General features: G+C 43.6%; 2 protein-coding genes across 11 annotated transcripts in view; one reads left to right on the forward strand and one right to left on the reverse strand.

The window, feature by feature from the left end:
- Nucleotides 1–4,815: 4,815 nt before the first annotated feature.
- Nucleotides 4,816–5,309, forward strand: LOC129771709 (NADH dehydrogenase [ubiquinone] 1 alpha subcomplex subunit 6-like). The gene has a single exon (XM_055775655.1). It carries the CDS (start codon nt 4,845–4,847, stop codon nt 5,217–5,219), a length of 375 nt encoding a protein of 124 aa, XP_055631630.1. The 5' UTR covers nt 4,816–4,844; the 3' UTR covers nt 5,220–5,309.
- LOC129771708 (filamin-A) overlaps nt 5,217–16,549 on the reverse strand; it is a 161,421-nt gene continuing 150,088 nt past the window's right edge. For all 10 annotated transcript variants that reach the window (XM_055775643.1, XM_055775647.1, XM_055775648.1 and 7 more), the window contains 7 exons: nt 16,439–16,511; nt 16,190–16,377; nt 14,532–16,133; nt 14,265–14,472; nt 14,075–14,203; nt 5,617–7,163; nt 5,217–5,560 (listed from right to left, as the gene is read on the reverse strand). In XM_055775643.1, the coding sequence (XP_055631618.1) occupies nt 5,429–5,560; nt 5,617–7,163; nt 14,075–14,203; nt 14,265–14,472; nt 14,532–16,133; nt 16,190–16,377; nt 16,439–16,511 (3,879 nt within the window). In that variant the 3' untranslated portion in view covers nt 5,217–5,428. The remainder of the gene's footprint in view (nt 5,561–5,616; nt 7,164–14,074; nt 14,204–14,264; nt 14,473–14,531; nt 16,134–16,189; nt 16,378–16,438; nt 16,512–16,549) is intronic.

Below are 16,549 nucleotides of genomic sequence, written 5' to 3' on the forward strand. Positions count from 1 at the left end.
CTACTACTGAAGAGAGTTCACCACGCGTTAGCCACAGATTAGATGCGGCCTTGTCGACGTGTGGCCGGTCCAGTTGATGGGGGTGGGCACCATGCACTGCCTTCTGCTTCCAAGCTGCAATCTTCTCCTCCACTGTCTGCAGATTGCAGTTGAGTTGGTACTCCGCTTGCGCCAAGTGCAGAGCGCTGTATCCTCTGTCGGCGGCGCAGACAGCCCGGTATAGCGCGTTTTGGTTGGCGCGTTCTGCGAAGTACTCGCGCAGTTGTCGTACCTGGGCAACACACAGTGCAGAAATGTCGACGATTCCAAGTCCCCCTTCTTTGCGTGGTAGTGAAACTCTCTCCAGTGCCGATTGAGGATGGTGCATTCCGGCCTCTTTGAATGCTTTCCTCATCCTCCTCTCAAGGTCCTCTAGGTTAGTTTTGCTCCATTTGACTACACCAAAACTGAAGGTCAGCAGGGGAACCGCGAATGTGTTGATCGCGCGTACCTTGTTCCCCGCGTTGAGGAAAGTCCTCAGGACACAGTTCACTCGACTCAAGAACTTGTCTCGCAGCTCCGTCTTGATGTCGGAGTGGCGAATCCCGGTGAGCTGTCGGAATCCAAGATATTTATAGGATTCGCCACGAACCATGTCTCTTATAAACTCGCCGTCATAGACCTCGTAGCCTCCGGATTCGGTAAGTTGTCCTTTCAGCAGGTGGACACAGCGACACTTGTCGAGGCCGAACTCCATACAGATGTCCCTGCTTATGTCTTCGACAACCCGGATAGCTACACCTAGACGCTGACGTGAATCAGCGTAGACCTTGAGATCGTCCATGTAAAAGGTATGGGTCACTTCTTCGTGGGCGCCGTCGCCATACCTTATTTTATAGCCATGACCGTTTCTATTGAGCGTCCTACTGAGGGGGTTCAGTGCCAGACAAAACCAAAGCGGGCTGAAAGAGTCGCCTTGGAATATCCCCCTCTTTATCTGCAGCGTTCTAGACTGCAACACATTTTCCCCATCACTGAGGTGCAGAGACGTACTCCACTGCCTCATCGCATGCTGCAGGAACCTAATGACGACGGGATCAATTTTGTAGAGCTCCAATACCCGGACGAGAAACGAGTGAGGTATGGAGTCATAAGCCTTCCTGTAATCGATGTAGGCCATACTTAGGTTCCGCTGGTTATATACCGCCTGGCCGACTATGGCTGCGTCGATGATGGCCTGGTCTTTGCAGCCATGCGTATTTTTCCTGCATCCTTTCTGCTCTTCTGCGATGATGTGATGCTGTTCGCAGTGAGCAGAAACTTTGGCGGTAATTATGCTGCTCAGTATTTTGTACAGACTCGATAGGCACGTTATCGGTCTGTACTTTGATGGGTTCAATGTGTTGCTGTCTTTCGGGAGGAGGAAGGTGACGCCACGGGTGGCGAATTCGGGAAGGTTGTGTGGGTCACGTAGCACCTTGTTGAAGCACTCAGCTATCTTTGGATGTGCGACGGTCAGCTTCTTGTGCCAAAAGTTCTGGACACCATCGGGGCCCGGTGCTGCCCAGTTCCTCAGGTACCACGAGGCTTCGCGGACATCGTTCTCTCCGACGATGATAGCTGGCATCTCTCCAATTTCACCACAACTCTCCTCCTCCCGTCTTAACCACATTTGCCCGTCGCGATGTTCTACTGGGGTCTCCCAAATACCAGCCCAGAAGTTCGTCACATCGCTAATATCTGGCAAACCTTCGCGGTAGTCGGGCTTCTCGTCGCTAATGTGGTCGTAGAACGCTTTTTCGTTATCTCTGAACATCCGATTTTGTTCCTGGCGCTTTGCAGAGTCAGAGTAACGTTTCAGCCGTTTAGTTAGGACGCTCAATTGCTGTACCAGTGTGTCGAGTTTTTCCGTCAGCTGGTGAGCTCCCAGCTGGCGAAGTTCAGTAGGCCGCACGATCACAGCAACTTGGCGACATAATTTCGCCGATCTGCTGCCTCTTTTGTACGCCATCAGTCTTCCAATTGCGGCGCGCTTGTTTAGGATCCGTTGCTCCAATCTCCTTCGCCATGGAGGCTCACGCCTTTCACGGAGATGTTGGAGCAGTCCGCCTCTTGGCCTAATACGGTATCCTAAACTTTTGGCGGTCGCCACAGCAGCACAGTAAACTTTCAGTTGCAGCTCCTCCATGTTCTCAGCATCAACCAAGTGCAGCGGAAGAACGTGCTCGTTCATGAGCTTTACTGCACTTGTCAGCCTGCGGGAATGCTGCAACTTCGGGATCCTGGGGCGCGACAAAGGGTCCGTGTCGCGGAACTGTGAGATCGCCTCGTCGTAATGGAAGACCAGATCGCGTAGTAGTTGTTGATCTGGCTGTGGATCTTCCGGCTCAGGGGGTTGTTGTACTGTGGCCTCCACTGGTGCTGATTCGCGTGCCCCACTCGCGAATGAATTGCTCAGCCGTACTGAACTTCGTCTCGACACATCGCTTGCTCTGCTTGTTCTGGAGCTTAGTTCTCTCTGCACCTGCTGCTTGATCTCGTCGACTTGCGTTTGGGAGAGCATATTGTTGCGTACAATCGCTCTACGCCTCGCGTTCATCGCGTTTTGGTCAAGCCTCCCGACGAACTCTGGATACGCTTCCTCGAACATTGCGAGTATTCGAGGGCGACCGCTCATGTCCGTCTCCAAAGCAGTGCAGATGTAATAGGCGCGGATCACGAATTCATTCATTTCATGTGTCCACATGATCCGTCGCCTAGTAGTACCCACAAGTGTGGACGACTGTCGTCTGACAGTCGCAACACGCCTCGTAGGCGCAGCGTTTCGTTGGTGATGTCGATGGCTGCTGTTTCCGTGTGGCGGTAGCTCTTCGGGTTGAACCCGGCTGGTGGCCCGCTCTTGCACATCGCCCTCCAGCCGCTGGCCGCTCGCTCTTACGCCCGTTCCAGGACCAGCTCCAGTTCGGGGACCCTCCTCGGGCGATCGCATTCTGAGTATTCTTCGTGAACGTAGCTCCATTTTCTGGGTGTATCTCCTTTGCCCGGGAGACAGCGGGTTGGCAAGGCCTCCATGACCCGGGAGGCCTTCCCCGGGAGAGATATAGCGCTCTGACTCGCTCGCACCCCCTCACTTAGCCACTTTCGACACCCGTTCTCGGAGCCAAGACCAGGTGTGTGTTTCCAGTTCACGCCCGATCTAAAAATGTCGTCATATGATCTTCGTGGAGGCGTGAGATAGGAACATTTGAGACCAACAGGTAGGCTCCTACCCTAGTGTTGATCCCCATTTGAGAACCTTTTTTTTTTTTTTTTTTTTTTTAATAGTATTTGTTATTTTATTTATTTTAAAAGGGGATAATGTTTCTTTTAGTTTTAATAGTAGAATTGCCACTCACCTCAGCTCCGCTCGTAAACCGCAAGGGAGGATCTTCTCGGATGATGTGGGGGGGGATGCGCCTGGTTTCTTTTTTTTTTTTTTTTTTTTTTTTTCCGGTGAATTCGTTGTTAGCACTGTGTTTGTTCTATCACTTAGTTCGGTCCTAAATATGACAGTTCATGCACAGATTTTGATTATAATTCACTATGTTTGTTCTATCACTTAGTTTGGTCCTAAATATGATAGTTCATGCACAGATTCTGATTATACTTCACTATGTTTGTTCTATCACTTAGTTTAGTCCTAAATATGATAGTTCGCGCACAGGTTACTACGAGTATCTAAACTTGATCACTACGGAGAGAAAAAAAAAAGACACTTAGCGCATCCTACCGACTGCGCCAAAAACGACCGGGACTTTCTTTTTAGAGTTTTTAAAAATGCGTCGATTCGATTCGGTCGTCTAATTGAAACTGATTTCTTTATTCAATTAAAAATGGAATGGTGCTCCTGATGTTCTGCTGCTTCCGCAAATTTGTTTGTTGTTGACCGGATGTGTTCTGCTTACTTCGGCGGTTGTGTGCACGCGTGGCTGAGTTGTTGACGCCGCGATAATATCCAGGTCGCCGCTGGAATTTGATGGTGCGTCGGACTGCGATGTTTCGCGGGCGATTTTGCTGACGGTGTTTATCGATTGGGTTGTCTCGATTTGTGTAGGGCCAGAATGGGCCGTAACTTATATATATATATATATATATATATATATATATCTATATATATATATGTATATATATATATATATATATATATATATATATATATATATATATATATATATATATATATATATATATATATATATATATATATATATATATATATATATATATATATATATATATATATATATATATATATATATATATATATATATATATATATATATATATATATATATATATATATATATATATATATATATATTATATTAACACAATTTCATTCGCAATTATCGTTTGCTGCACAAAGCACGTGTTTTCACAAATATCCCCGAAAGACGAAAAAACGCGCTCCTCGCGCTTTTGGCATAAAACAAGTATTCAAAGGGTTAATGACAAATTGAGGGTGCCAGTTTCACCCGCACTGGTTGGTGAACTCTGTTTTCTTTGGAAATTGACTATTACTGGCAAAATTATCGTTTAAAAGCACTGATATTTCTCATATCTCATGGAACATAATCTAGACAATGATTCTGTGAGAGACACATAACAATATGTGCCCTCGGATCCCACAAAACAATATTTTCCCTTATGGGGCCGGGCTTGCCTCCAGTTCCTCAGTTCCCAAATTCACGGTTTGTCACACTGAAAGAAATTAAACAAAAATCCAATTTTAAATCGATCAAAACTATCGCAGTAACCTGCTGAATAGAGAACTGTCATAAAACAGCATCCGCAGAAGTTGTACTTCATACCCAAACAGCTCATCAATGGCTTCATCCGGACCCGTCAAACAGGCTGTGAATCGGGTCCGCCCACTTCTCTCCATCGATCACCAGGAAGCGCGGCGCAATGTAATCAAGCTGTACAAAACCTGGTATCGCCATATCCCGCTGGTGGTGCACCAATACGATATTCCCAAAACCGTCGGAGAGTGTCGACTGAAGTTGCGGGAGCAGTTCGACAAGCACAAGGATGTCACTGACGTGCGAGTGATCGATATGCTCGTTATCAAGGAACAAATGGAGCTGAAGGCAATCGTGAACAGATGGAAACAAAAGAGTCACTTGATGAGATACTGGCAGGATGGATGTAATCCGAAGCCGAAGGGGTTTCTCGAGCGATTTTACGCTGGCCATGAATGAAAATTAAACTAGCCGGATGTTTATTCATTACAGCGTAATAAATACATGTAAATCAATTAATGGTGCTACGAATAAATTTCTATCGAAAAATATAAAGGTTTATTTTGTTTGTTTTTTTTGCGACGATCAAAAAGCATCTAGTTAAATATAAATTAGTCAACATCTTATACATATCATTAATCTGCACAAACAATATTTAAGTGATGTGGTTAGTTGCCGTGTAAGAAACGCTTCAACTCTTCTTGTGTGTCGAAAATTAACACCGGGAAGGGAGATCCTGGTACAAGCTCTCCAGCCCACTTAACTTCCACTCGGTAATCACCTGGCTCGGTGGGGTCATACTGGAACGAAATCAAAATTAACCTCTTCTCAAACCCAAACAAAAAATCTCAAGTACCTTGCAGAGTATAGTTCTGTCCTTTTGACTCTCTCGTTGCATCTCAACGCGGAAAGCACCTTTGGGTCCTCTGACGCGCACTGTCAGCTGACCAGCCCCAGCACCTCTGGTGTCCACAATGAACCTCGATTGGAACGTTGCCAACACTCCGTGCTCAACACCCGGGCCGTAGACGCGAACTTTGCTAGCATCTGGAGCACCCGCAACTCTCAGGGTGAACGGCGAGCCAGGGACATGCTGTCCGCCGTATTTGATGGTGAGCGTATGTCTGCCCGGCTCCTGGGGCTTAACGTTCAATGTGAACGTTGCATCACCATGGTCGTACAGCTCGCAGTACGCAACCTTGCGTGGTCCGGCGCAATGAGCGGTAAGCTCTCCCGGTCCGGCTCGCCGAGTATCAATCCAGGATTTTATATCTCGACCCACCACACCATTACGAAGACCTTCTCCCGAGCAGAGAACCTTGGCGGCATCAACCGCCGGACCGACCGAGATGCTTAGTGGGCATCCCTTGATCGTTCGGCCGTTCCAATCCACTGAGAGATGCAATGGGCCGCCGGTTGACTTGTGCGGATTGTACGATGCCAACCAGATCAATTCGTTCGGTCTTGGTTGAAGCAGGGTGACTGGAAGGTTCTCTCCATCCTCATAAGACATATGAACTTCTGGCTTTCCGGACAAGGCTTCCGAAGCGTCGATAGTGAAATGAGAGATCTCGCCAACCTGTGCGGCTGTCAATCCCCTTCCCGTGAGAACAACTTTGTCGGCTGCGGAAGAATTTTCAGTCACGAAAACGAATCCAGGGCTCTGGGAGATGGGTAGCCCCGACCAAGTCAAATCGAAGCTATGCTCTCCTTTTGTGAGACCCTCGTCCGATAGATACAGCAGACTCCTTTCCTTTCCTTGCTTCTCAACAGTGATCTCAGTGTTATCTATATAACAGGTCAATTCTCCCGGCCCAGCCGAGCTTGTGTCGAAAACTATTTTCGAAGGCAGAAGCAGCTTTCCGTTACTGTCCAACAAGCTACCCCAACCACCTATTGGGGTTACCTTCGCCGGATCCAAACAGGCGATTGTCCAAGGCGACCCCGGCAGCGGTCCTCTGTTCGTGCAACTCGCTCTGATCTCGTACTCACCAACGGTCAATATGGTGTAGAAAATCTTCCATTCGTTGTTGCCCAGATTCTTAACCCTTGGTTCGATCCGCTCCGCTTGTTCGTCGCACCGCTCAATCTGCACATTCGGTACGGTCGGACAGAACACCACAAACGAGGTCTCCTTACCGCGGTGGGCAACTTCCAGGCCATTGCCGGTCGCGTGGCTGTCCGTTTTGTTACCGATCGCCTGAACGGCAAACGTTATCGGCGATCCGGGAACGTTTTCCCCACCGTACATGACGTTCGCTTTGTAGTGACCGGCACTCAATGGCAAGAATTCGATCTGGTGGGTGTAGTCCTCGTGCTGTGTCAATTTAACGGGAACGTTCTGTCCGTTGGACGAGAGAACGGTAACCTCGATTTCAGCCACGCCGGCCGACTCGGACTCAACTGAAAAGAAAGGCAAGACGTTGAATTTTTATATATAAAAATGGGTTTCTGTTTGTCTGTCTGTCGGTATGTCTGTCATTCTGTCTGTCTGGTCCTTAAGGACATGGAAATTACTAACAGACCGGTGTGAATATTTGTATGTAGAGGTTTTTGGTGCCGGGGAAGATTCTTATAATAGTTCGAGTCTCTGGAAGGAAGGGCTCCAATACAAATTAAACACAAATTTCTACATAACTTGAGAACTAACCAAGCAAATGGAACCAAATTTGGCATGTGACTGTTTATGGGTACGAGATAATGTTTCTATGATGGTTCGAGATCCCTCCTTCTTTGGAAGAGAGGGCTCTCATACAAACAAAACACAAATTTCTACATAAATCGAGGATTAATAAAGCAAATGGAACCAAAATTGGAATATAATGATTTCAGAGTACAAAAAATAGTTATATGATGGTTTGACATCCCTTCCTCATCTGGAAGGAATACGAATAAAACACATATTTCAACTAAAAATGACAATTGAAAATTTTCGGAAAACTGTGAAGGAAAATGGGAAAATTTGAAAAATTGAATTCCCATATGTTCTACAATTGCATGGGAATAAGCGTTGATAGTCTGTTTGATATTTGCCTTAACGAAATTGATTTTTTTTCGAAAGTGGAAATGGATTTTCAGGTGGAAAAACGCACTTGATTACCCTTTGACTCTCGACAATTGCCTTTTATTATAATTTTCCTATTTTTTCTAACAAATTAGTCATCATACTAAAAATATATTGTCAGACACAATTTTCGTTCAACATTCTTGAATCAGTTCAAAATAACATGTTTCTCCGCTATATTGATCTACGGGCAGAAGCAAATACAACACAATAAAGATGGCTTAAGGGGGTAGAGCACTATGGAAACTTGAAAAAAATAAAAAAATATTTCTGGCTTAAAATATTCTCTGGGATGTCTACTTTACTGTAGCTTTTGTTCCAGGTTTGTCCGATGCACCAGACCGAAGTTACAAGCCATTCAGTGGACCAAAGTCTTTGCTTAACACGTTGAGCCCAGCGTCGGTCCCTAGGGGCCACCTAAGTATAATCCGTTTCCTTAATTATTATTGGGACATGCCGCAATCACTGTGAAAATAAACGCTTCTTTGTTGGGGTAGTTTTGTTCCATAAGAAAAAAAATTAAAGGAGGTTGTGTTCAAGACACGACCGCATTGTTGACGTAGAACTACGCTGTGGTTTAATTAAAGCCGCTTGTTTATAACTGCGGATATTATTTTATAATGCAACGAAAATTTTGAAATAACCATTCTACCAGTTTGGTCGCTCTGAAATGTTTTTTTTTTTTTGATGATATTTTGATGATAATTGTTTGATTATTCATGCTTGTGCTTGCAGAACAACACTTTGCTCGAGATAAGCGCAGCTGTCATCCTTAGTGGAGAAAGTTTTGCTACTGGCAAGCGAAACCAAATCACATACAAAATTCCAGAACGACATTCACTTTCTTGGTGACTAAATAAACGAAATAAACTCGAATCTGTTAATCTCAACAACCTTGAAATTATGATCAAGATTAGCGCAAATGCAATCCTAGTTGAAAGCAGTTTTGCGACTGGCACGCTAGCCCAAATAAATTAATAACTTAATATAACTTATTGAATAACTTGGTAGTCCCCAAATATTTTTTTGGTGCACAACCTTAACACCTGCTTCACCGTAGCATCAGTTCAATGCACTTTCCCCTTTCTGTTAATATTGCCAGTCTACATTAGTTTAGCTATCATGTGGAGAGAGTTTTCCTACCGACATGCGAAACCAAATCACTGACAAAATTCCAGAACATTTATTATCTTGGTGAGCTGACGATAGCCTAGTTTAATGATTCCCCACACAATTGTGCAGTTCAAAACCTTAATGCAATGACGTCAGTTTGAAACAATGATTGCAATGCTAGAGACATCAGCGAGTGAGTAATTTGGTCGCGTCCATAGCTCAATCCGAAACGAAGACATGTGATGACGCAAAACAAGGAAGAACAAGCGATTGCCATTGCTTTGAATACAGAACGATACTGAAAGTTTGCCTTCCTTCCTTGCTTGAGACTTTAAACTTCTTCAGTTCATTCGTCTCTAACCTTCAAAAAGGCCCTTGGAAAACTTTACTTTATCCATAATATTACTCCTCCTTCCCGTTGCATTGAGAAAGGCATTCGATCCCTCGCCGTCCAGCTCGCCCAGCAACGATGTTGTTCAGTCGATTTCCTCACGAAGAATGAAAGTTTGCCTCAGCGAGATCCACTGTTTACTCGCGTTGACGGCGGAATGGTGTCAACATCTGGATACGACATTAGTTTGTATGAGGCCAACTATTCTCTATCAGATTAGTCGGCCTTAAGGCAGTTTTAAATTGTTAAAATATGTGTGAAAATTTTTCCTTGGTGTTATTTACCTACTAGAAGTACGTTGTTTTGACCCTAATTTAAACTTTATCTTTAGGCACAATTTTTGTATGATATTTTTTCGTTACTTGCAAGCAAACGTGATTTTCTTTTACATAGAGTACTAATTTGATGTGCGAAAAATAATTTTCATTCATAATTGTTATTTTAAAAGTGTGTTCATTTCTTCTGGAACCCCATATTGTCATGCCTGCTCCTCCATTTCGTAATACGAAGCTCAATGCCGTCAACGCGGATACTTTAGGCAAATATTCCCCTTCGTTCTTCTTCTTTTCCTTTGTTCACTTTACATCTTACGATTTCCCCTTCGTTGCTCGTTATTGACAGCTCTGTTCGGCAAAGTACACAAACGGACAGAACAAATGTATGAGGAAATGGGAATGCTTCCATTTTTTATCAATTTAAACCATATACAGACTATGGGATTGTAATGTATAGCATATCAAACAAATCTTAGGGAAATTCCGATTCGTTTGGTATATCGCCAAAATCCGTTCGCGGCAAAAATAGTTATTAACGTTAACTTTATTTCATAAAAACGTGACCTGTTTTCTGATTTGGCACTCTTAATGGAAGACGTAGTTCTACGTCAAAAACGAATAAAAAAAAAAGCAAACAGCCGTTATATTATCACAAATACTGCTCGCCACTGGACAAATTAAGCAGCCAGGACAAATTCGCAGAATTAGTCAATACGTTAGGCGTCGTGTTCCATCAAGGTAACTGCAAACTTCATGTCTCATTGACAACACGACAAATTATTTTGAAGTTTGGCTATTCATATTATCACAGGTTCAGGTCCCAGACAAATTCTTTCAATGGTGAAAAACCTCGACTCTATGGACAGCATAAAAATACCTTCAACCTTTTTCGACAAGAAGACGAACATATTGTGGGAGGATAGATTTTTTGAGCTTCGTAAAATATGGCGTTAAATAATGCGTAAAAAATTCAAATTGAAATGTATGTTTTGCTATACAGATTTCTTCCTGATTTTTATTTCCATTCCTCCTGATTTTTGAAAATTATAGTTAGCCACCCTGGGCAGAATCGATTTCTCCTTTGAGCTTTTTGCCAATGGAGTTTTGCGAAGGAGTATCGAACGACAATGGAATGTGATTGTCAAGGCAGGTGGAGAAGGAGTTTGGTTGGGTTGTCCCCAAGGTCCCTTCTCAGGGCTAAAGACGAATTAACTGCAAACGTTTAATGTCTCTATAGTTCAACAAACAGAAGAAGAAGAAGAAGAAGTAGAAGAAGTAGAAGAAGAAAAGAAGTCCATTTCGTTGCGAAGTGACACGAGAATGGTTTCCCTAGCTTGTCAAGCGTCATGCTCTTCTCTTCCAATCCAATTTTTTGGCAAGTATAACACTTTTATTCAAAAAACGCTAGGCTTTGACCAATTAATGCCCAGCGTATGAAATTTAATACGTAAAAATGCCCGTTTTTTTGAAAAACTGTTTTTTGATGAAACTGAAGTGTTAAGCGCATTTTAAATGACACCACATGACAATTTAGGAGTGTTTTTTTGTGTCAGTGTCATTTTATCTGTCATTTTTGTTGTTTTGTTGTGTATTGAAGCTTGCAAAGTTCGAGTTTAATGGAGTCGCAAAAATAAACATAAATTTATCAAATTTTTACCTTTTAAAGGATTCTAAATTGCTCAAATCTGTGACACAACACTACTAGACGAGTATAAAAAATGATATCTAGCAAAAAATCCGAAGAAAATTATGAAACAGCAAAAAAATCGATGTTTACTTTTGAGCGTATGAAATTTCATACACTGTGCAACTACGGTATATTTTTTTCTCAATAGGATACATCAGCTTCCCGATAATCCGGCGGAGCTGTACAATTATCTGATTGATTTGGACGAAGACGCTTTCGAAAATCTAGTGTCAACAAATGATATTGATTTTGTCATAGTGCCCCCAAGCGGTGGAGACAGTGATGTGGGTGCTGGAGATAGTGACTCGGAGGACGGCCCTTCCGGTTTTGGTAAACAAGTGAATGTCGAGAGCAACACTGAACGAGGCCATCACAAGAATGCTCCTCGGGCAGCAGCAAGGAGCGGAGAGCCAGACACTGGGAAAAATGACCTTAAATTCGGATGAGTGACATAAATCCAGTAAGGATCGAGTTCATGTAGATCAAGCCGAAACACTCGAAGTCATCGGAAGTTAGGTTTGACGGAATAAATCATTTCATTAATACGACTGGTACCCAACGAAGGTGTGCGTATTGCAACTGATGTACGACGTATATTTGCTTGAAGTGTGATGTGAGTTTGCACCCTTCGGAGTGCTTTTTCCGGTACCACACTCAGTGATAATAAATATTCAAATGATCTCCATTTTTTGATACTGTATCGGCTCAGCGTATGAAATTTCATACGTCAGATATCTCAACTTCCAAAGAACTTCAAACCAAAATATTGCGTTTCCTCCTCCGTTTCGGGACAAACCTAGATGGAAAGTTTCATGCCATTTGGATCAGGTTCTTGTACACCTGGGCAGTAATGGGTTAATTTGATATGTCGATCATCTGAATCGCTCCAGTAATTCTAAAGTTATTAATTTTTGAAAAAAGTTATTTTTGGAAAAATGGAAATAAAAAGATTTTTTGGACCTCTATAAAATGGAAATGGACATCCCAATGAAGAAATAAAAAACAAGAAGTGGGTTATATCCGTGATATAACCGCGAGGTAGACGTAGGACTATCGTTGGCTCGGTAATCATTTACAGTAGAACCCCGATTATCCGCGAAATAGTCACCGCGTATAACGAAAATCGCGGATAACGCAATGAAGGGTTAAAAATGAGGTGTAAACACGACAAAAAAGATGTTTTAGCATGAAAACTTTGTTTCATCAATACAGGAAGCATTAAACTATCCATCTGTACACCAATGTTCAGATAATGTGAAAGTCATGACAACAAAACAAAAGCGCAAAACTCTACCACTGAATGACAAATTTCGGGAAGATCTATAGAATTACTAGGGAACTCGCTTTTGCGGATAGTCCGCATCCGCATCCGCATGGAGGTTCTACTGTATTTGAAATTGGATCTGAATCAATTTTTAATGCATGAATGAATGAATATTTTGAAAGATTGCTGAATTTTTTTTTTCTTGTTAGTATGTAGGTTGATGAGTATAAGTATGGAATTGTTATCAACATAAAATTCAACTCTTTCGAACTTGTTGGTGGTCCCGAAACGAACCGATGAAATTTGAGTGGCCTTGTAAAAGCAACTAAAGATGTTTGATACATGATTCATTTTTGTTTTCGTGAGAATAACACGAGATTTTTCATGATCACTCCATACGCAGAATAGAAACTGAGGGCGCCATTTCACGTTGAAAGCGAAATAAAGTCTATATAACCTTGCATATAATTAATTTCGTTTTTATCGTGATGTGGCTGTTTTTCATGACTGTTCCATTCCACGTAAATGGGTGCGAATATTCCTTCGCTCGAACGCATTCACACGCAAACAATTTTTCATGACTGTTCCATGCGAAAGCATAACAGAAAATGATGCGAGTGAAACTACTCACGCCTTGCGTGTGTCCGCTATGGTTTCCCAAACACTAATGCAAGCAAGCAAAACAAATCACAGCTTGCATGTATTCGCTTTGACGGTTTCTCCAGGTGCCTAGATTTTGCGTCCGTGTTCGGGAACACATTGCAATCGCCAATCATCATCAATGAGCTAGATTGTTATGATTTCAGTAGCTTGCTTCCAAAGCAACTTTTAAGCTATTGAAACGATTTTTTGAACCAATAAGTGACAATCATATAACTCGTTGACAATTCATCTTTCGGATGAAGTGATTATTGGAGTAATAATTCAGCCGGTAGAGAGGTATTAACGTTCAAAACCTTGCAGTCCAGCGTCACTCTCTCGTTCTCGAAACTTTGAACATACACCCCGGTACAGAAATGAAAGACGTAGTCCTACGTCAAAATACTAATCTGCTATTTTGCGATAAGGAGCAAAACTACCAAAACTATAACAGTTTGGCATGGAATGGCTGTATAAATGAAAAAGAATCGCCGTATGTGTTTGTAAGCACAAAACCCAAGGAAGGAATCTTCTGATTTGAGCTGTCTTTATTTTATTATATTTTCTGTATCAAACATGTATTTCGTATCGGAGAAACATGTTATTTGCAAGTGATTGAAGAGTCTTGAACGAGAGGAGTGTCTGAAAACAATTTTATAATATAAGGATGAATTTTGGTAGAAGTAGTAGGAAAATTATAGTAGAAGTAAATTGTAAAGGGTCAAAGAGTAATCAATCAATGCGAGTACTGCGATTAGATCGGCGAACGTTCGAATATTAAGAAAACATGAATGTTTGAAAGTATTCATAACAAAAAATCAATTATGATCGGGACGAAGTTCGCAGCTATATTATATATAGAGACGGAAAGATGGTCATACCATTCCAGGTGATCGGAGAGTTTGTGCAAAGATTCATTTTTGGGACATTCTGCAGATGAATCTTGGAAGGATCGTAGGTTTCACACGTGTACGGACTTCCTGGCAACGGTTTCGATTGGTGTAGAACGTCTGGAAATAAAGTTATTTTAAAATTATGATAACGAAACTCGGATCTAGAGGGTTGACATACCAATCAAGCATTGCCCAACTTTCTGCACGGTGAATTCAGCCTGTAAGTGTCCGCCCTTGGTCTGGTAGCAGCGCACTGGTAGAGCTTGACCTCCCGGGCCAGAAACAACAACGTCAAACTCCCGTGCCGGGTGACCGACAGTGTCTATAGCGAACGAAGTTGTCTTACCAACACGAGCCTGATACAGCCCCAGACCGTTTACGGTGATCTGCAGATATTTTCATCAAATATAGAACCAGCAATGGAGATGTATTCACTTCTATTTACCTCTTTGCTCATTGCAGGTGCCAATACATTAATTTCAATCGGCTTACTAGCGATTGGGACTTGATTATAGAGAATCATAATCTTATGGGGGGCAACTCGAGTCGGATGGTACACAATCTCCCAGGTTCCATTTTTGGTTGGTCCGCGAATAGAGTGCGGAACTTCCAGACCTCCACAACGGACCACGGAAGTCAAAGTTCCTTGACCGGCATCCAAGATCGATACCGCCAGAGAGGCAGGCTTATGGCAGTATGCTTCACCAACTTCAACAATCTTCACCATAGAAGGGTCGAATACGTTGACTGTCCGGGCAGCCATGAACGATCGTGTCTCCTGGTCGATGTATCTCACAACGTAGTTTCCGATTTTGGTAACCTTGAATTCGGCCGATTTCCTGGACAGCGTAAATGGAACCATCTTATTGTCCGGATCATAAATCTCAACGGTTTGATCCTCGCCAGCTAATTCTATAAATGTACTATTTCCAATCTGGACGTGTTGCGTGTTTTGCTGCACTTCACAGCGGAAGGGACTTCCATCCACTGGCAGATCGTTGAAAGTAATATTGACAAAATGTGGTTCGCATGTGTGAGGCACAAATGTAACGTCATACAGTCCTCGGGCACATGCAGTTACCTCAGCTTTAACAGTACTGGTAGCTGTAGATACAACCAACTCCAAGGTTCCTTCACCCGCTCCCGCTGCATCCACACTAAAGGTCAACGGAACTCCCAAAGAAGCCATTGTATTATGTTGATCCAAGCCACTGATCGCCACTCGCGAAACGTCAAACACGTTGCACGAAAACGGTGACCCGTTGATGTGCTGATCATTCGCTGTCACACTAATCAGATGCCTACCCACCGAAGTTGGCACAAACGAAACCAAATGTATATCATCTCTGGAGTTCACTCTGCAAGAAACGGTATCACCGGACGGAGAGGTGATTAGCACCTGCGGATCAATTCCATCGAATCCCTCGAGCTCGAATATATTCTCACATTTCACCGGAGCCTGCCTCAAACACTCCCCACTGGCAATTGCCTTGGACAGTGAAACAGGAGCATGCGTCACGTGACACGCGAAAGGCGATCCCGGGACCGGATAGCCATTGAATCTAACCGACAGCGAATGCGTTGCCGCTTCCGTTGGTTTGAAGTTTACCTTGAATCGAGCGTTCCCTTCCGATTGTACGAAGTTTGGGACATTTTTCCCTCCAACCGCTACGATGATCTCCAAATTTCCCGCTCCCGCTTGGCTGGCATTGATGCCAAAACTCACACTTTTTCCAACAACACCCGGTCTTATGTCAGTCACGATAACTTTTTCCGCCGAATAGGCTTTCAGCAGAAACGGACTCCCTTCAACGTGGCCACTACCGGGCAGCCGTACCTCAACCGAATGATCACCAACTTCTATCGGTTCGAATTTCACCTTGTACCCATCCGGGACGGGAAGCACGTCCGCACGAACCGCCCTCCGCGCTGGTCCCAGCACTTCCACGACCGGCGAAATGTCCGACTCCACCACGAAATCAAACACATGACCCACACTTACTTTGTCCATCAGATCGTTGGCGACAATGCGAGCCGCGGGTGATACCTGAAAACAAGCATATGTATTTGTGGTAGATTCTGAATAGGGTGAGGTAACCCTACCTTGCAAGTAAATGGGCTTCCGGGCACATCCTGCCCGTTGAATCTCAGCTCCACGGTGTGATTCTGGGCTTCGCGTGGCGTGAAGCTGATCGCGTACGTATGCTGACCCTGGGCTTGTGCCGAGGTTGGCACTCGGCCACCGTTAACCGTAACCTCCAGATTTCCCGGCCCTGCCTGGGAAGTTTCCACTGAGAAATGAAAGGCAATGTTTAGAAAATGAAAATGTGCAGCATTAGCGGGCGTATTTACCGAGAAAGACGACCGGTTTTCCCACGGTGCCATTGTTCACATTCTTCACCTTGATCGCCGTTACGTCGTAGACCTGCATGGTTACAGTTGATTTGCCGTTAAATAGAAAAT

This window comes from Toxorhynchites rutilus, chromosome 2 (assembly GCF_029784135.1).
Source record: "Toxorhynchites rutilus septentrionalis strain SRP chromosome 2, ASM2978413v1, whole genome shotgun sequence".
Taxonomy (NCBI): domain Eukaryota; kingdom Metazoa; phylum Arthropoda; class Insecta; order Diptera; family Culicidae; genus Toxorhynchites; species Toxorhynchites rutilus.